This window comes from Bos indicus, chromosome 18 (assembly GCF_029378745.1).
Source record: "Bos indicus isolate NIAB-ARS_2022 breed Sahiwal x Tharparkar chromosome 18, NIAB-ARS_B.indTharparkar_mat_pri_1.0, whole genome shotgun sequence".
Taxonomy (NCBI): domain Eukaryota; kingdom Metazoa; phylum Chordata; class Mammalia; order Artiodactyla; family Bovidae; genus Bos; species Bos indicus.
The window spans coordinates 53,123,241-53,142,556 of record NC_091777.1 but is presented as its reverse complement, the minus strand read 5'-3'; the positions used below and the strand labels follow the sequence as shown (position 1 = coordinate 53,142,556).

General features: G+C 51.9%; 1 protein-coding gene and 1 pseudogene across 3 annotated transcripts in view; both read right to left on the bottom strand.

Annotated features, from left to right (window-relative positions):
- NECTIN2 (nectin cell adhesion molecule 2) overlaps positions 1-17,704 on the bottom strand; it is a 33,162-nt gene extending 15,458 nt beyond the window's left edge. The window contains exons 1-3 of one of the 3 annotated variants that reach the window (XM_019979598.2): positions 17,404-17,704; positions 3,660-4,055; positions 16-312 (exon numbers count right to left, since the gene is read on the bottom strand). In XM_019979598.2, coding sequence (XP_019835157.2) covers positions 16-312; positions 3,660-4,055; positions 17,404-17,494 — 784 coding nt within the window. In that variant the 5' untranslated portion in view covers positions 17,495-17,704. The remainder of the gene's footprint in view (positions 1-15; positions 313-3,659; positions 4,056-17,403) is intronic. The other 2 variants (XM_019979599.2, XM_019979600.2) reach the window with 2 other exon arrangements.
- Positions 5,064-13,851, bottom strand: LOC139177143 (large ribosomal subunit protein eL15-like; annotated as a pseudogene).
- Positions 17,705-19,316: the final 1,612 nt, after the last annotated feature.

The following is a 19,316-nucleotide window of genomic DNA, read 5'->3' as shown; positions in this document are numbered from 1 at the left end:
GCCTGATGTACTCACAGCGCACAGAGAGAATCACTGGCAGCAGTTTGGGCTCCTGGAAGCTCTCATGTTCCACTTTGCAGATGACCTTGACACCGTCTGCTTCGCTCAAGGGTGTCACAGTGTAGCGGCTAGTGACGGTGACCGTGCCAGGCAGGGGCCCCGACCCCTGGGTCTCTTTGGCCTCCCCGTCCAAGGGTGAGAGCCAGGAGACCCGGGCAGGTGGTCGGCCACCCGCGGAGACACAGCGGGCCACGGGTACAGGATCCAAATTGAATGTGACCTCCTGTTTCTCGGCATGGTTCTGGGGCTGGGCTGGGGAGAGGAACAGAGGGCGTGGGTCACTCCACACCTAGAGTCAGTCCACAAACACCCTCAGCAGTGGAGCTGAGCAGTTAAGTCTCAACTGGAGTGGAATGGATTGCCATTTCCTTCTCCGGGGGATCTTCCCGACCCTGGGATCGAACCCACATCTCCTGCATTGGCAGGCGGATTCTTTACAGCTGAGCCATCTGGGAGGCCCAAGGCCCAACTGCAGGGCTTCACTTCCGAGTTTTGCTGCTTTGCAGCCGCATGGCTTTGGGCAAGTCATTTCCCAACTCTCTACGTCAGGTTCCTCTTTTGTAAAGTGGGGACAGTAATAGGACCCACCACAGAGATGAAATAAATCGACATATAAAGCGCTTTGGACAGTGCTTGACACTCACTGTGCTATCTAAGTGTTAGCCATTATAGTACAATGCATTCGCTGTTCTGTTCTGCTAGTAAAGCAGACGGTGTCCACAAGCCTGGATGAAGCTGTGATTTTAAGCGAAAAGCCAAAGCAGAACAATGCAGTTCAAAGGTCCAGCTGAAAAGAACTTCTACTTATTTTCCTTTCATCACCACTAGATTTCGGCCCAGCAGTGAGATAAAGGCAATGGAGATTCCCAAAGCTGGACATTTTTTGCCCTTTTCACCCATCCTCCTGGGAGACATGGAAAAATATTAGGTGGGGTAAAACCTCCATGAGGAATAATAATGCCAACCACAGTTACTGATGTGTGCTCCTAACCAGACAGTCCCCTCACGTTCTGACCCACATCACTACCTGTCCCTGGTCCCTGCTCCTGCCCACTGCGGGGTCTTTAGTGACTTGCACTGCCTGGAATGTTCTGGCATCTCTTCTTCTTGTCTTGTTCCTCCTCCTTTTCCAGATCCCAGACTCACTTTCTCATAGAAACTTCCCTGAAGTTTGACTCCCCAAGAAAGTAGAGGTTTCACTGTCCTGCTCTGTGCTTTTATATGCACCTGGTGCCTGGTAGTAAGTGATCTCTATGTATCTCTTAATAGAACAAATGATGGCAGAAAAAGAGAGGCCTTTGAGAAAGATGGGGAGGAGGAGAGTTGTTTACTATGTGAAACAACTGTGGTTCCTTGGGAAGGGAAGTGTGTACTGAGGGACATTACAGGGTACACTTCTCCAACTCTCTGGAGCTCAGAGCCGGGGGAACGTATCCAGAGTGATGTGGCTTCTTCGGAGTTGCTGGAAGAAGGTGGGACCCCAGGGGACCGCCAAGATTTAGCAAGAAATAGCATCCTTTGAAAAGATGCCTTCCCTAACTCTTCCACATTTCGCTAAGTGGTCATGCTGGTCACTTCCTGTTGGAGCCAGAAGGCTGGGAATTCTTCCTCCTCCTCATCCCTTAGTTCACGGACAAGCACCCACTATCTCCCAAAAGGGTGATTATTTCACTTCTCTGTTTATTCCTCTCCTTTCCCCACTCCTCCCTGCTTCTTCCCTCTTCCAAACCAATGCCTTCTCTCACCTGCCTCCTTGCTTCCTTCTACCTTTGTCTACTCTTCTGATGCCCCATGCCCATCACCCCTCCCTGACCCTGGCAGCCAGTTGATCTTTTTTTTTTAATTTTATTTATCTTTGGCGGCTCAGGGTCTTCGTTGCTGCAAGCGGGTTTGCTCTAATTGCGCTGAGTGAGGACCACGCCTGGTTGTGGTGCACGGGCCTCTCATTGTGGTGGCTTCTCTTATTGTAGAGCATTGGCTCAGTAGTGCTGGTGCACGGGTTAGGTTGCTCCATGGCATGTGGGATCTTCTGGGACCAGGGATTGAACTCATGTCCCCTGCACTGGCAGGTGGATTCTTAACCACTAGACCAGCAGGGAAGTCCTGCCAGTGACCGCCGCCCCCCTCCTTTTTTTTAAAGAATTTCAAGACCCTGGTCAGGGTGTTCTTATGATTTGAAACCGTCTTATGGCTCCAAATAACATTTCAGATGAAGGGAATTCGCTGGTGGTCCACCACTGGTTAGGACTCCATGTTTTCACTGCCAAGGGTGTGGGTTCAATCCCTGGTTGGGAAACTGCGATTCTCCAAGCTGCTCAGCACGGGGGAAAAAAAAAACCAACAGATGAATTCCAGCCACCTGGCCTCTTGTCTATGAGGTTCGTGTAAGCTGGCCCTGTTGGTTCCTTGCCAAGTTGAGGCTCGCTCAAGCCCTCGCCACTAGCCTCCTGTCTCTTCCTAGAATGTGCCAGTCTGTTTCTCTTATCCCAGCCTTTGCCTAGACTGTCCCGTTCCCTCTGCTGGACCTTCCTTCTTCTTCCCGAGGGTGGCTCCTGCTTACATGGCGAGACTTGACTAAGAGGCTTTCACTGACCATTCTCTCTACAGGAGTCCACTGGGGCCTTACAGTGAATATTACAACATCCTGGAGCTCCTTTTGTTTGCTAATTTGATTATTCTCTGGCTTGACCTCTAAAATGTTTCCATAAGACAATGACATCTCACTACCTCCACTGCCTCCCCTTTGGTCTACCTGCCATCACCTGTCTCCTGGACTTAGGCCCTCACCGCCTTTGTGAGCCTCCATCCTCACTCCCCACATAGCCTGTGAAAACCCAAGTCAACACATTCCTCCCCTACTCAGAATCTCCTGTAGCTGTTGTTCTCTCAAGGCAAAAGCCAACATCTTCTCATGGTCCATGAGGTCATTTGTGATCTGTGCTCCCCCATCACTGCCTTGACCTTGCCTCTCCCTGCCCCGCCCCCCCCCCCCCCCCCCCATTCACTCATCTCCAGCCATTCTGACTTCCTGGCTTTTCCTCAGACCTTCCAGGTGTGCCCTGCCTCAGGGCCTTTGCACTTGCTGTTCCTGCTGCCTGAAACTCTCCTCCGTGGACCTGCAGGACTCCCTCAAACCCTCCTACTTTGGGTTCAAATAGCACCAGACCACCCTTACTAAAATGGTAACCTATTCTCCTCCAATTTTTTTTTTCTCCTCCAATTTCTAAAGCGCCTACAACCGCCCAGCTCACTCTTTTTCTTCTTATTTATGTTATCTACTCCCTTAATTGGAGTCTAAGCTCCAGGAGAACGGGGACTTCTGTTATCCTTAGGGCTTCATCCCTAGAGCGTGGCACAGCGTTTGCCACCGAGTAGGGGCTCAACCATCTGAACGCTTCTTGCCGGCTGTATCTCCTCCCTGCAGAACTACCGGTGGCAAATAGCAGGTGCTTAGTGAATCACGGCCAGCCAATTGATGACCGCAGACAAGGTAGGTCGATTTCCCAGCTAAAGCCCAGAAACAGGCCCGTGGGGGCGCTCGCGCGTTGCACCCCTCCCCCTCTCGCTTCGCCGCAGCCCCCCACCCCCACCCTGCTCACCTATGACTCTGAGCCAGGTGACTCCCCGACTGGTGCCCTTGGGAAAGGTGGCAAACTCGCAAGTGTAGTTGCCCTCGTCCTCCACCGTCAGCCCCCGGAGGGACAGCGTGGCGTCCCGCACCTCCAGCTCCGAGCCTTGCCCGGCCCCCGAGCTCGGCGCGGTATTGACGAAGGACAGCCGCTCCTTGCCGGGCTTCGGGCTGGGGAAGCTGCGACCATACTGGGGGTGGAAGATGGCCACGTTCTGTTTGCCTTCGGGCGCGTCCAGGCGCAGCCACGTCACCTGGGACACTCGGATTTCAGGCGCTGAAGGCAGCAGGTGGCACGGCAGCTCTACCGTGTCCCCCAGGTTGCCCCGCACCTCAGCGGCGACCTGAACTCGCACATCCTGGGCTCCTGGGGAGAGAGGAGAGAGAGAGAGAGATGTCGGGTCGGGGAAGTACCTAGAAATCCCTGGGCCAGGCAGAGCCATCATGGGAGGGGGCCCCCTCCACCCCACCCCGGAAATGCAGACCTCAGGGTAATGCAGGCATCTTCACGCTGTCCCAGTTCCCAAAAGGCCAGCCAGATAAGACAGTTTGAGGGAAACTAGGGCCATTTGGGTTCTGGGCTAGCTGTGGAATTACTGCTCATGATCTTCGGTGTGATGAATAAATTGTGATTATGTAGTATTCATGTAGCCATGAAATTAAAAGACACTTGCTCCTTGGAAAGAAAGATATGACAAACCTAGACAGCATATTAATCTGCAGAGACATCACTTTGCCAGTAGAGAGTCAAAGCTATGGTTTTTCCAATAGTCATGTATGGATGTGAGAATTGGAGCATAAAGAAAGCTGAGTGCCGAAGAATTGATGCTTTTGAATTGTGGTCCTCGAAAAGACCCTTGAGAGTCCTTTGGATAGCAAGGAGATCAAACCAGTCAATCTTAAAAAGAAAATTAACCCTGCATATTCATTGCAAGGACTGATGCTGAAGCTGAAGCTCCAATACTTTTTGGCCACCTGATGTGAAGAGCTGACTCACTGGGAAAGATCCTGATGCTGAGAAAGACTGAAGGCAAAAGGAGAAGGGAGCGGCAAAGGATGACATGGTTAGGTAGCATCACTGATTCAATGGACATGAATTTGACCAAACTCTGGGAGACAGTGGAGGACGGAGGAGCCTGGCATGTTATAGTCCATGGGGTGGGAAAAGAGTGGGACATGACTTAGCAACTGAATAACCACAAAGTAGTCCTTAAATCAAAAATCTTTAAAAATATCCTATTTTATTTCATTTTTCACTACACAGCTTTTAGTGTCTTAGTTCCCCTACCTGGGATAGAGCCCGGGCTTCCCATTGAGAGTGCTGAGTCCTAACCACTGGACTGCCAGGGAATTCCCTATCTTTATTGAAGTATAGTTGATTGATTTATTTTTAACATTTTATTTATTTCTTTAATTTTTGTCTGTGCTTAAGTAGTTGTGGTGCTTGGGCTTAGTTGCTCTGCAGCGTGTGGAATCTTCCCAAATCAGGGATAGAACCCTGTGTCTCCTGCATTGGCAGGCAGATTCTTTTTTATTTTCAGTTTAATAGACATTTATTCCATTATTATACAGTTGAACAACCTCTACACACAGAATAATATGGTTTAAGATTTTTTGAGTAGGAAGGAATTTGGATCTCAAAAGGTTTTGCAAGTCTGTTTTCTGGAAATGACTTAAGTGGGCCTTTTAAAAACCCTTGGGGAAAAAAAAAAAAACAAGAAAAATTGGTTCAAGAAAATCAGTAATTAGATTTCAAAATTAAACTACCTATTGAGACAGCAAACCAAGAACTGGGGTAATTCCTCTTCCGTATTTTCTACGTTCAAACACACCCTGGGAAACAGAAGTCTAGTCTACAGGAAGACACGATGCAACGAGCAGAATGAGGTGGTGAGCCCAGCCACAACTGGTGGCCTGCCAAGTCTGGAACTGTGAAGCTCTTGAGGGTGGTTTGAGCAGGGATGGGAACAACTGTAGACAGCACAAAGTCAGAAGCCAATTGAACTTGTAGTGACACCAACTACATGATTTTTCTCAGTAGCCTTTTTTTAAAAAAGATACTTATTATTTATTTGTTTATTTAGTTGCCAGGTCTTAGTTGCAGCACACAGGATCTTTGATCTTCATTGCAGCATGTGGCATCTAGTTCCCTGACCAGGGATCGAACTTGGGCCCACTGCATTGGGAGCACAGAATCTTAGCCACTGGACCCCCAAGGGAAGTCCTTCTCAGTAGCCTTTTAAGAATGGAGTGACTTGACCCTAGAGAACACTGATTACACTTAGCAATGATACTTTTAAATATAACCACCCCTATTTCCTGCATCCCCTAAGGTGGTTCATGATGGTCACAAACTAATACTACAGATAAAACATTTAATTTTTTGATAAGTTTTTACTATCGTCTTACACCTGAAAGGGATCTGATGAACATCAGCCTCCCAATCCTAAATCCTAGGAGTTATTAGCTCCTAAAACCTCAGGGCTAATAACTCCCTCTCACTTATCTAATGTTCAATTTCCATTCGTTTTAATCAACACCAATGTCAATACAACCATGTTGCATGAAGTTCAGTATTCTACACATGCCAGAGTCTGAACCAGGAGCTTTATGTGAACTTCAGTGGTACCATGGAGGCCAAGGCAATTTAATTTTGGTAAACCAGGATTTGATTCATTTGTGAGAACCCTCTTGCAACAGGTCTATTCAATTCTCTTAAAAATAGTGGCATTACTTTTTGCCTTTCAGAAGCAGCAGTTACATAAATGAAGTATCAGATTAAGCCTAAAACATGGACCCTAGTCAACTTTATTTTTCTGCATATGATCTTGAGAAAGGATCAGGACACCCTTCACATTTCCAAGAAATATCCAACTTAAAACGTTGTAGCTGCCAAACTCCATAGAACTGCAGAGCATTGCATCACCCCAGTAAAGCTGCAGGTCTCATCACATGCATCAACAAATCTACAGGGTGAAATTTCTGCACTCCTCTTTTATAGAACTTTACACCTATTGCCCAAACAGCATTTTAAACATGGACATATCAACTCCCTAAAGCAAAAACAAAGGCATTCCCCTTATTAGAAACGGGTTACACCATCACTTAAAGTCTTCGAGCATCACTGCACTTTAACTTCCATGATTTTTTTTTGTATGGCTGTACCAGGTCTTAGCATGTGGGGACTTAGTTCCAGACCGACCAGGGATCAAACGCGTGCCCCCAGAATTGGAAGCACAGGGTCTTAACCACTGGACCACTGCGGAAGTCCCTAACTTTTATAATTTGACAATGAATTCAATGAAGCAATCTGCACACAACTAGTTTCAACAGACAAATTAAAAAACACTTTTAAGCAGACAAGAACGTCCTAAATTATTAGGTAAGAACTTGACAAACATTACTTATATTAGCGGTAGCGGTGGAGTTGGAGAGTACTGCACCTTCTCCAAGCTGCACAGCGAGAGCCACCAATAGCTTGGTGGAACTTGTAGCCCTTGCCTGGCCCGCGGCTCTTTCTGCCTGCAGACGTCAGCCCCGTATCTCCTCGGGGTTGTGGGCTGGTTTAGTGGTCCACCAGGGGTCAGGGGTTCTTCTGATAGCTGTATGGAATGGATCAATGAGGATAACCTCAAAGAATTGGTATGTAGACTCTTCACCAACCCAGTAGGGATTCAGGAGCCTTAGGGCTCCACGGTGGCGTCCAGTGCGCTCCTCCGCAGCAGACTGAAGGCTTCGAGCAAACTGGAGCTGGTTGACACCATGGGAGACAGGCTTGCCGAAAGTGGCACCCTTAGGAACTGGGCGTTTGTAGCCACCGTGGCGCACACGAATCTGATATATGACATAACCTTGCTTGGCCTTGAATCCCAGCCTGCGGGCCTCATCGGGCCGGGGCAGGGGGGTTAGGGGGGATAGGGGAGGTGCAGCGCGGGGGGGGCGCGGTGCAGCGCGCAAGAGCGGGTGGTACCGCCAGCAGCGCACCCAGGGTAGGAAGCGCATCACGTCTGACTGCTTCTTCCTCCATAGCTCGTGGATGTACTTGTCCGCACCCATTTCGACTCACCCTGATGGCTGCCGCCAGACGAAAAGGACCGAACCTTTCTCCCTGGCAGGCGGATTCTTAACCACTGGACCACCGGGGAAGTCCTATAACTGATTTACCATGTGTCAGTTTCAGGTGTATAGCACAGCCGTTCAGAATTGTCTTCAGATTGTTTTCCTTATAGGTTTAACAAACATTGAGTATAGTTCCCTGTGCTATGCAGTGAGTCCTTGTTGGTTATTTCTTTTATGTAGTATTTCTTTTCCTTAGACGATGAAGGGTGGATGAGAATTTCCTGGTTTCCGATCCACTGGTTAAGACTATGCTCTCTCACTGCTGAGGGCCCAGGTTCAACCCCTGGTTAGGGAACTAAGATTCCACAAGCTGCCCAGCACAGCCAACAAGAAGAAGAAAGAAGGGAAAGATAAAAGGTGGAAATGTCATATCTGAAATGTTCATCCAAAAAAAAAAAAAACCCAAAATGGTAAAGTGATGAAGCAAACAGGACAGAATATGACACGCTGTCAAGTCTAGAGGCAGAGATGAGGGAGGCTGCTGGGCCTTTCTCCCAACTTACACGTGTATGTTGGAAACTTTTCATTGTCAAATGTTTGGAGGGAAAAAAGAATTTTCCAAAAATAACAAAAACTCAAATCTATGCCAAAAGAAATTAAAAAAAAATTTAAGGGTATATATTTCATTTTTTTTCCTGCACAGTTGTTTCTATAAAACCTACAACCCTCTAAACCTGTTTTTTTTTTTTCTATTAACAGCCTTATTGAGATTAATTCCCATTTATCCATTAAAAATGTACGAGTCAGTGGCTTTTCATGTATTCACAGGAGTTGTGCATCCATCGCCATAATCAAGTTTAGGACATTGTTATAATGCCCCAAAGAAATCCATGTAACAATCATACAGTCAGTTGCACCTCCCATCGCCCAGTCACTGACAATCAGTGATCTACTTTCTGTCTAGAGACTGGCCTCTTCCGGGCATATCACATAAATCAAATAAAAAAATACGTGGCCTTTTGTGTTTGCTATCTTTCACTTGGCAGTGTTTTCAAGGTGTACCCAGGCAGTAACGAGGATCAGTGCCTCGGTTCCTTTTTATGGCTCAGTAATATTCCACTGTACAGACTGACCATGTTTCGTTCATTCATTTAGCAGCTGATGGACAGCTGAGTTGTATTCACCTTTTGGTGATTATGAACAAAGCTACAGTGAACATTTCCATGCCAGTTTTTGTCTGAATATATGGCTTTTATTTCTCAGCTCATCATTGGTTTTCTGGCTTTTAATAAAAATGAACATAAAAATAAATGTTTCTCCAGAAACTTCCACTGGTGGTCCAGTGGCTAAGGTTTCATGTTCCCAATGCAGGGGCCCAGGTTCAATCCCTTGCCAGGGAACTAGATCCCACATGCCACATCCCTAACTCTAACCCTATGACCCAGCGCAGCCAAATGAATGCATTAATAATTTATTTTTAAAAAAGGCGAATTTTTTTTTACCGTGCAAGGCTGTAAAGCATGGGGGACTGAGAGCACAGACTGCGTGCCTTCAAATCCTAGCTCTGCCACTTACTGGCTGTGTGACGTTGGACAAGTCGTTTAACCTCTCTGTGCCCCAGTTTCCTCAGCTGTAAAGGGGAGGGTAATAATGGTGCCCACCTCCTAGGGGTTGCTGTTTAAGGATTAAAGGATGTTTGTTGAGCACTTAGCACACAGGGCCCCAGGAAGTGCAAGATCAGTGCTTGGTAAATAAACATAACCAGCTAAGTATAATTACAAGTAGCCCTTGATACCCAGCTCCGAGGCAAAGGCCCATGCCCAGCTGCCCTTGACCGAGATGTAAGGGGAGGCATGTGTGCAGCGGCTGGCCTCCCACAGGAATCCAGGGAACATTAACAGTGACCCTAGTGAGAGGGTCCCCAAGAGAAGGCAGGACCCATCCTAGGCACTGCTCAAAAGAAGCCATCAGTCAAGGCCGTGTGACACACATATCATCTCGTGGAATCCCTACATATATCTTGCAACTCAAACCCAGGGGGGCCACCTTGAGATGTGGGCATCCTCCCCTCCAGAGGGACCACACTGCAGAGTGTCATGTGTGGGACCCTGGAGCAGATGGCTGGGGGCTTCCTGCTGGCTCTGTGCCCTCTTAGGTGGGTGACTTTTTTTTTTTAATATTTATTTATTTAGCTGCACCAGGCCCTGGTTTCAGCATGTGGAATCGTCCATCTTCATTGTGCCACATGGGATCTTTAGCTGTGACATGGCAACTCTCAATTGCAGCACGTCGGATCTAGTTCCCTGACCAGGGATCAAACTCGGGCCCTCTGCATTGGCAGCATGGAGTTTCCCAGCCGCTGGACCACCAGGGAAGTCCCCGGGTGACTTTGTTTTGAGCCTGATTTCCTCCATCTGTAAAATGGGAATGTTTGAGCAACCCTGTAGGGTCCCTGGCGACAAGTCCATGACATGATTTTCTCCCATAGGTTCCTCAGAGGGCAGGCACAGCAGGTGAGTCAAGTAGGGGCAGACAGCCACATGCTACCGACCAAGTCCAGCTCCCTCAGTTACTTTTGGCTCAGGTAGCATAGTTTCAGAAGTGACCTAGCAGCACAGAAAGGTCTGGAGGTCAAATCCAGACAAAAATCAGGATATGAGACCCTGGGGGCAGCAGTTGGGTGGAGCTGAGGCAGGGTCGCCCCCTTCCCTCAAGGTGCCAGGACCCTGCGTGGCTCCCAGAGGCGCTGAGGATGGGACAAGGGTTCCCAAGGGCTCTGCCCCCTTTGAGCTGGGTGAGGAGGGATGGGAACTCAGTCAGGGGAAAAACACCCAGGCCAGTGTGAGCGCAGAAGAGACGAAGGGTGGGGATGAGGGTTTAAGTTTTCTTCTTGAGGTAAGTGGGAACCATTGAGGGTTCTTCACTTGGAGAAGAACTTGACTAAAGCAAAGATTGAGAACTTCAAGGGCTTGAGTGGTAGAACCTTCCTGCTAGCCATTCTTTTCCAGCCTGTGCCAACCAGTGGGCAACAAATAGTTGCTCAACACGGTGACCCCAGGTACTAGAGAGTCAGTCCCTGAGGACGGGGATTTATCTATCTTGTTGCTTACTGTATCCCTAGAGCCCACACCAGGGCATGGGTATAGTAGGTGCTCAATCAATACTGTTGGGAAAAAAAAAAAGAACAAAAAAAACTGTTGAATAAATATCAAGATCTGTTCTGGCTGTACATTTCACAGATGTGTCAAGATAAGTCCTCCAGGAGTTGACATTCCAGGAGAGGGGAGAGATTGCACAGACAGTCGGTGGCGGGGTGGGGCAGGGCTGGTGCTGGAGGGGAGGACCTAAAGCAGGGGCCTGACCCAGCCAAGGGGAAGGGCAGGAGGGCTTCCTGGAGGAGGAGACCCTTCCCAAGGGAAGCCAAGCTCCAGCCCATGGAGCTCCACACCTTGCCTGGGTCACTGGGTCCCTTTGGGGACTCAGATTTCTTGTCCTAAGGAAATCCTGTGGCTGCAGTTGCCTCTCTTCTGGGGAGTTCCCTGGTTGCCCAGTAGTTAGGACCCAGGCTTTCACTGTCGTGGCCTGGGGTTCACACCTCTCTTCTGAGGGAGGTTGTCCTCCTGCAACTCAAATGGCCCTGGTAGCTTCAGAAGATTAAAAAAAAAAAAAGCAACAAGAAAAAAAAAACCCCACTTTTGGGGATTTCTTGGCAGCTTAGTGGTTAGGACTCTGTGGTTTCACTGCTGAGGGCAGGGGTTCAATCTCTGGTCGGTAAGCCTGAAATAAATGAATTAATTAAATAAAAAAAAACCCACTTTTAGCTTCTTGTGGGGCAAGCTTCTCAGGAATTTCTTTTATCACCAATACTTTGTCCTGGATGGCCATACACCCTTCCTCTTTCTGACTAGCTGGCCCTCATCATCCCCTCACCCCGAACCCATTTCCCCATCTCACACACCAGGTTTTCATGACCCTCCTGAGCTCCTGGAGGGCAGGAATTCTTTGCCTGGTCTTGTTCACAGGGTTACACTCGAGACCTGCAACAGAGACCTGCTCCTGGTAGATGCTCCATATATGTGCAATGAAGGAGGTTCTAAAATTCCAAGGCTCCACGATTCCCATTCTAAATGCCTCATTTTGAATGAATGAATAGCATGGTTCAGCCCCCATATGGTTAATGGCCCATCTTTTCGGTCTTTCCACCTCAGTAAAAGGTTTACGATGGAAGCTTTGGAGTCATATCTGACTCCACTTTTTCTCTCTCAACCCCCATTGCAATCCATCAGGAAATCCCATCAGCTTCTTCTTCAAAATATATCTTCAAGTGGACCAGGTTTGACCCCTGCATTACCCGTATCCTGGTCTAAGCCAGTGGCATCTCTCCCCTAGGTCATCTGACACACACCCCCTCCCTTGCCATGAAGGGCTGCAGGTGCCCCCTGCAGTTTCCACATGCAGAGAAGGGTCTTCTTCTATGGCTCTCTCCTCACTCGGAAAATAAAAAAAGCTCAAGTCTTTATAGCAGCCCACAAGGTCCTGTGTGACCTGTGCCCGTGCTCTTTCTGACCTCATCTCTCACCCTCTCCCCTTGGCTCACCCTGCTCCAGACACGCCATCCTCCTCACCATTTCTCAGACATGCCAGGCAAGTCCCACCTCAGGGCCTCTGCACTTGCTGTTCTCTCATCCTGGAATACTTTCCCCTCCCTCGCTCCCTTCAGATCTTTGCTCTGGGGTGTTCCCTGACCACCCTAATGATGAGAACAGAAATTCCCTTGACACTGCTTCGTTTTCCTCATTGCACCTCATGTCTTTTACCTGCTAGAACATTAGTTCTCGGGGCAGGGATCTTTGTCTTGAAAGTGTTAGTCCCTCAGTCATGTCCAACTCTTTGTGATCCCATGGACTGTAGCCTGCCAGGCTTCTCTGTCTGTGGAATTCTCCAGGCAAGAATACTGGAGTGGGTAGCCATTCCCTTCTCCAGGGGATCTTCCTGACCCAGGGATCAAACCCGGGTCTCCTGCATTGGCAGGCAGATTCTTATCATCTGAGCCTTGGTTCCTGCTGTATTCCCAGAGCCTAGAGGCGTACCCGGCACACTTACAGCTCTTACAGAGCTCCAGAAATGTGTTGAGTGAATGAATGAGGTGGAGATGGGGAAGCAACAGTGCATTAGATGACAGAGGCTGAGGCTGAGTTAGAGTTTGGGCTTTTTTTTAGGGACACTAGGGAACCATAGAGAGTTAAAGGCAGGGGGAGGGACAAGGTTAGATTTGTGCTTTAGAAAGAACCCTCAGAATGGACTGGGGCCAGGCTTCGGGGGTCAGGGCAGTGGGGATGGAGGATGAACTGGATTGGAAACACATTCAGAAGTTAGAACGGTTGGGACATGGAGGCTGACCAGCTGTGGGGCAGGGGTAGGTGGTGAGGGGAACGAGGTGTATTGGCTGATGCCCAGATGTTTTGCGTTTCAGGCAGAGGTGGGAGAAATGAAGCCAGGAGGAAGGTTGGCCTGGAGTTCAGACCCTAGTGTCCAGGACACTGTTGGGCGAGAGCCTGTGCCCTGACCTTGGCCAGAACATGGTCAGCAGCACAGTGGGGGAGGGTGTGGCCGTGGGAACACCAGCCGCCCTCAGCTTTCCTCAGCGAGCCAGGCTGGTGACAGCTTCATGGGGTGTCAGCTGGGTCCCCAGACACATTTCCCCTGCCTGTGGCCTGGCATGCTAGGCTTCCTGTGGTGGCAGGGCAGGGGCAGCCCAGGGCATTGTGTGAGCCCAGGGGAATCCTTTGGGCGGGTGGGGACAGAGACCCAAAGCCTGAGACCCTGAGATCCGGGGAGGGGAAATCAGGGCTGAGAGGAAGGGGCTGGGGGCCTGGACTCCTGGGTTCCTGCCTGCCTGGCTGGCTCCTCCCAGCTTGGCTCACCCTCTCCAGACCTACAAGGTATCGTAGACCTGCCCTCTGACCATAGAGTGTGGTGGACGCCAGCTGGCCCTCAAAGGCCAGCGTGCTTGGAGTGCCAGCCTCAGCTGCTACCTCCATAGTTAATTAATTGCATCAATCATGGTGCCCACCCCCACAGCGGACATCCAGGAGCCGGTTTGGTGGAGGGTGGAGGGGGGGGCGCGGGGGGAGGGCGGGGGGGGCGGGCGGAGGGCCGGGTGAGGGGGTAGAGGCAGGGGTCGGGTGTTGTTGAGCAGAAGCAGCCAAGATATTGGGCTGTCTGGGTCTGCATATCCTCACCTGCCTCCCCAGCCCACCTCTCTGATGGTGGTCATCACTCAGCTTGGAGGATGGTCATCATTCCCCTCCCTGGTCTGTGATTTTCTGCCTTTCTGCAGGGACTCCACCCCTACTGAAGGTCTCCCCTGTGGAGTCTGATGCTTCTGGGGGTGACTCTCTAGGACTGTTCTTCCTGGCTGAGCCCCTCAGACAGAACCCCACCCCACCGCTCTGCCCAGGCCGAGTTTACACCAAAACACTTCTGTCTCTGAGACTCTGGCCCTCCTCTTGCAGGTCCTGTCTCTTTGATCTCTTGTGTCTCTGTCTCTGGTTCTTAGGGTTCGCAGTCTGCCCCTCTGTGTCTCCCAGGAGTCCCTAGTCTCTGCTCTCCGTGTCTGTCCATCTGTCTCTCTCTCTCTAAAAGTTTTATTGAGATACAATTCCCATACCATATGATTCGCCCATTTAAAGTGTCTAGTTCAATGACTTTTAGTAAATTCATACATTTGTGCCTCCATGACCACAATCAATTTCAGATCATTTTCACCAGGCCCAAGAGACCCTATCTGTTCTCATATTCTCTTTCTTCTGTACTCCGACATCTGAGGTCTGGATCTTTTGGGTCTGGGGGTCTCCTCGTCTCTGGGATCTGGCTCCCAGCACCGATTCCTGGGGTCTCTAATCTCTCCAGGTTTCTGGTCTCTGTCTCTCAGGATCTCTGTTTCTCGACGGCTCTGACCCTCTGCCTCCTGGGTCTCCCCATCTCTGCATGTTTCTCCACATCCCTGCCATACTTCCTCTTCGCTGGGCCATCTTGCTGGGTCCCCTTTTCTCCTCCTCCTCTTGCTCCATTTCTCAGCATTGTTGGGACATTAAAAATGTAACAGCGTCCCTGGTGGGGGCAGGGGAGCTAGCCAGCCTGCCCAACTCCCTGTCCCTCCGGTGTCTACCACCCCCCGTGGCCCCCACATGCTGAGACCTTGAGGTTGGCCTGTGCTCTGACCACCCTGGGTCATCGCATCACCATCACTGACTGGCTGGGGTCTTTTGGGCCCCCACCCAACTGTCACAAAACCTCTGTCTCTTTATGCTGTTCCTGCTTTTCTCAAGATGTCTTCCCAGCTCCCTTTCCCCTGCCCCCCACCTTCTCTGCCCCCATCCCTGTGGCTGGATTTCATCCCCCATCTCCGTTCCATTTCTACATGTGTCTCTGACACCGTCCCTAAATTTGTTTGACACCCTCCCTCTATTGGCTTCTGTCCCCATGTGTGGATCTCCAGCCTCTCCCTGAATTCCTCTTGACCCTCTACTGCCCCCCAAGATGTGGGCAGACCCACCCCTACTTCTCCCCTGTCCAGTTCTCCTTCCCTAATGAGAAGAGACAGCAGGCCGGCAGTCCCCTCTCCTCCCATCCCCCTCTGCTACGTGGGGCTGCCTGGCTGACATGGATGAGCAGTGAAAGCCGGGAGGACTGGGGAGGGGGGCTGGCCCGGCAAGAAGCCCAGGTGGTGCACCCTCATTCCTCGGAGGCCAAGGAGGGGGAAGTCAGAGGAGCCAGGGACAGGGAAACAGAGACGGATGGAAAGGAGAGAGAGAGGGGGTGAAAAAGGAGGAGAGAAAGAGCTTGGAGAGAGATTAGAGAGCCAGAGGAGCAGACAGGGAGAGGGTGAGAAATGGAGAGAGGAAGAGGGGGAGAGAAACTGAGGGAAGGAGGGGAGGAAGGGAAGGAGGGGAGGAAGAGACCGAGAAGAGGAGGAAGGGAAGGAGGGAAGGAAAGAGGCAGAGATGAGAGAGAGCAGGGCACAAAGGCTCAAGGACGGAGTGTGGGGAAGGGGGACGCTCTCCTCCTCAGGCGCTAAGAGCTTCCTCCGAGGATCAGTGGGATCTCTGAACCGGCCCTCCCCCCCAACCCCAGTGTCCCTGCTGGGATGGAACTGTTATCTTAGTTTTCCAAAGAAGGGAATGGAGGCTCAGAGGCACTTTCCGGAGCCCACCAGGTAGGGCAGAGCCAAGAAAGGCTCTGAAGTCTGAAAACTGGCTGAGGATGCTGGGAAAGTGGCTTGTCCTTTCTAAGCCTCTGTTTCCTCATCTGTTGAATGGGAACAGGGACTGGACCTGTCCCTTAGGGCGACTGAGAGCCTTCTGCGAGATCACGCACTGATTTTATCTCACTGTTTCTGACGCAGAGGGAGAAACAGCCGGAAGGAAAAGTCTGTGCCCCTGCTCTGGGTCCAAACTGGGAGACCATTAAGAGACAGGCTGGGGGAAGAAAAGATCTAGGGCTCCCGCGAGCTCCCTCGCACTTTCTGGCAAACGTTTGTGAAACTCCAGTATCTATCGTGAGTTTCTAGCTGGGAATAAACAACCGGGTCACCTGCAAAGGGGCAGGGCGAGAGCCTCCCTCACCTGTTTCCTCGCAGCCCCTCCCTCTCCTGGGGATGCACCCCTCCCCTAGGGGAGGTGGGGCAAACAGCAGGAGTCGGGGAGGGGGGCGGGGAAGTGGGCACAGCGGAGGGAGAGACCGCGGATTAGGGCGGCGTCTCCTCACGTCCACCTCCCGCTGCGGCTCTGAGGACAAAGGCGCGACGAGAGGAGAGATGAAGTCCCCGAAACCGGGAATCCGGAACGGGGAGCCTGGAGAGCTCCCGCCCCCGCCCTGCCCTGGCTCGACGAAAGTGAAACCGGGAAAACTTCCCCTGGGATGTCCCCGCCGATCGCTCACAAGGAACGGGAAAGGTCCCAGACGGCGGGACTCTGCCTCCTTAGTCTACGCGGGACACAGACCGACCGAGCCTCCAGCTTTCAGACAGGGCCTCTGGCTCTTCATCAGATCTAGAACCCAAGAGACAGGGTTCCTACCCACATTTATATCTGAATTCCAGGACATTCCAATGCCCACAATTAAACCTGGAGCCCAGGAGACAGGGCCTTTTGGCCTCCTCTCCCCCCAGTTCTGTCTGGGACCCTAGAGACAGAGAACCCTGCTCACAATCTGGAACCCACAAGTTCGAGCCCTTCCTGACTCCAGTTCCACCAGGACCCCGGTAGACGGAGCCTCTAGCCTTCATTTTCCTTGGGACCCAAGAGATAGAGCCCTCAGCCCCTATTTTTTCTGGGGCTCAGGAGTTCCTTGTTTTCTGGGCCCAGGAGTCAGAGCCTTCAGCACCCTGGGGCCCGGGGTTGGAGCCCTTAAGCCCTTCCCCAGGTCGTCCGAATTATCATTCTTGGCCCTGTAAGGGGCCCAAAGTCCGAGCTCCCCGCCCGCCCCTCTGAAGACATCTGGCTCCCTGCCCTCAATTCTCCCCGGGCCTCAGACTCCCAACTCTGAGAGAAGGAAAGATGGGGGTAGTCTCGCCTGATCGTAGCGACCCTCCTGCTGGGGGTAGGGAAAAGGATGGTTTCGCGCGCGGCGGGTAGGCGTCTGCGTTCTCTCACCGGTTTCCCGGAGCAGGAGCAGCAGCAACGGCAGTAGAGGCAGCGTCGGCGGCGACAATCTCAACGGCCGGAGGGCTGCGGCCCGGGCCATGGGGGTCCCGGGGAGGGACTGGGCCCGGGCAGGGGCCTGAGGGCCACTCTGCGTGCACCAATCGACTGGGCAGACGAGTAGGTGCCTGAGTGGCTTCGGCTGCCGGCCGGTTTCCGCGGCGCTCGGCTTTCTCGGCTCTGCTGCCGAGGTCCGGTTCTCGGGCTCAGCGCCCCTGGCCCTTAGATTCTTTCTGGCTTCGGACTACTTGACGTCACAGGATCCACCCCCTTCCTCCCCTCCTCGCGGAGCCGATCTGGCTCCGGCCACGCCCCCTCAGGCAGGTCAGACCCCGCCCCCTCCTGGGATTCAATGTCTGTCTCTGCCCAGGATTCTACGCTTGCCCCGCCCCCCCAGCATTCCTCTCCCTCCCCTTCCCAGGATTCTACACCCGCTGCTCCCCAGGATTCTAATTTCGTCCCTCCCAGGACTCTCTGATCGCCGGCCTGCATGCCCCAGAATTCTCTCTTTGCCCTCTCCAGGCAAACCCCGCCCCTTAGCGCTATAGCCACGCCCCTTTACACCTAAACTGCCCTCGAGCCCCGCCCCCAGCCTAATGGGGCAAGTACCGCGCTTCCGACTGTCTCCGCCTCCACGAAGTCCCGCCCTCAGGCATGGCCCTACCCATTCGTTCTCCCCGTAGTCTCCCCTGCCCCTCAGGAGTTCAGTTTGTCCAGGCCTCTGCCCCGCCCCCTTTAGTATTGGATAGGGCCATCTGGACACACATGCGTGAGGCACGTGGTTTCCTATAGACCCGCCCCTCTGGAGCCCCGCCCACATGTTGAGACTCCACCCCCTTCGCCGCCGGGCGTCTTCCCCAGTTCTCGCCCCGTGCTCACTGTCTTGTCAGGTCTGTCCGCATTCTCAGCCTATCCTCATCTCTTTCTAATCTCTGCCTGAGACTTTAGGAGTCACCGCGTCGTGTCTTTTTAGATTCCTGTCTTTTAGTGTCTCTGTCTTTGTGAGTCTCTCTGCCTCTTTTTCCGTCCCTGTGTTTATCTCTGGGTCTTTCAGTTTTCACGTTTCGGTGTCGCATCGTGTTTCTGGTCTCTTTCTTCCTGGTGGTCTTCCTATCACTGTCTCTGTGTCACTTGGTTCTTGTCTTTTTTCATCCCTTTGACTCTGGCTCTGTCTCTCTCGCTCCCTGCATCTGTGTCTGTCCTGACCCCTGTCACTCTGTGGGTTTCTATCTCTGTGTCTTTCTCTGTCCCTGTGTTTCTCGGTGCGTTTCTGTGTTTCTTTCAGTGTCTCTGGTTTCTCTCTGCGTCTCTCTTGACCTCTCTCCATCCCGCAGCCCGCTGCTCCTGCATCTGGTCCGCACCATCTCCTTACTGCAGCCTTCCGCCAGGGGGCAGCACAGACCGCTCCCAGCGGTCGGCTGGCCCTGCGGGGTTGGGCTAGGTCGGGGCTCCAGACTTGACTAGTCCCTCCCCGTGTCCTTGTCCCACTTCTCCTATCTTCCCAACCTCCTCGCGTCTTTGTGTCTTTCGCTCTGACTCGGCCCCTTTGTCTCTCCCCGGCGGCTCCCGCTTCTCCCCTCCCCCACCTACCTCTTCACATTCCTTGGACTGCCCGGGGGAGCTGGTGAGGCCGCCCAGCGTGTAGGGACGAGGGCGGCAAGCAGGAGGCTGAGGGAGACGATGCCGTTGAGCGCTTGAAATCCCTTGGTTCCAGTTCCTCGAAAAAGGAGCTGATCAGCTGGGGGCTGATGCTTCGTGCCCAACCAAGAGGACCCCCATAGACTTGCCCTCCCTTCCCACCTGCCACACACCTGAGTTTTCCTACCCAGAAGTGCAAGATCTTAAGTAGTGGAGACTGTGATTGA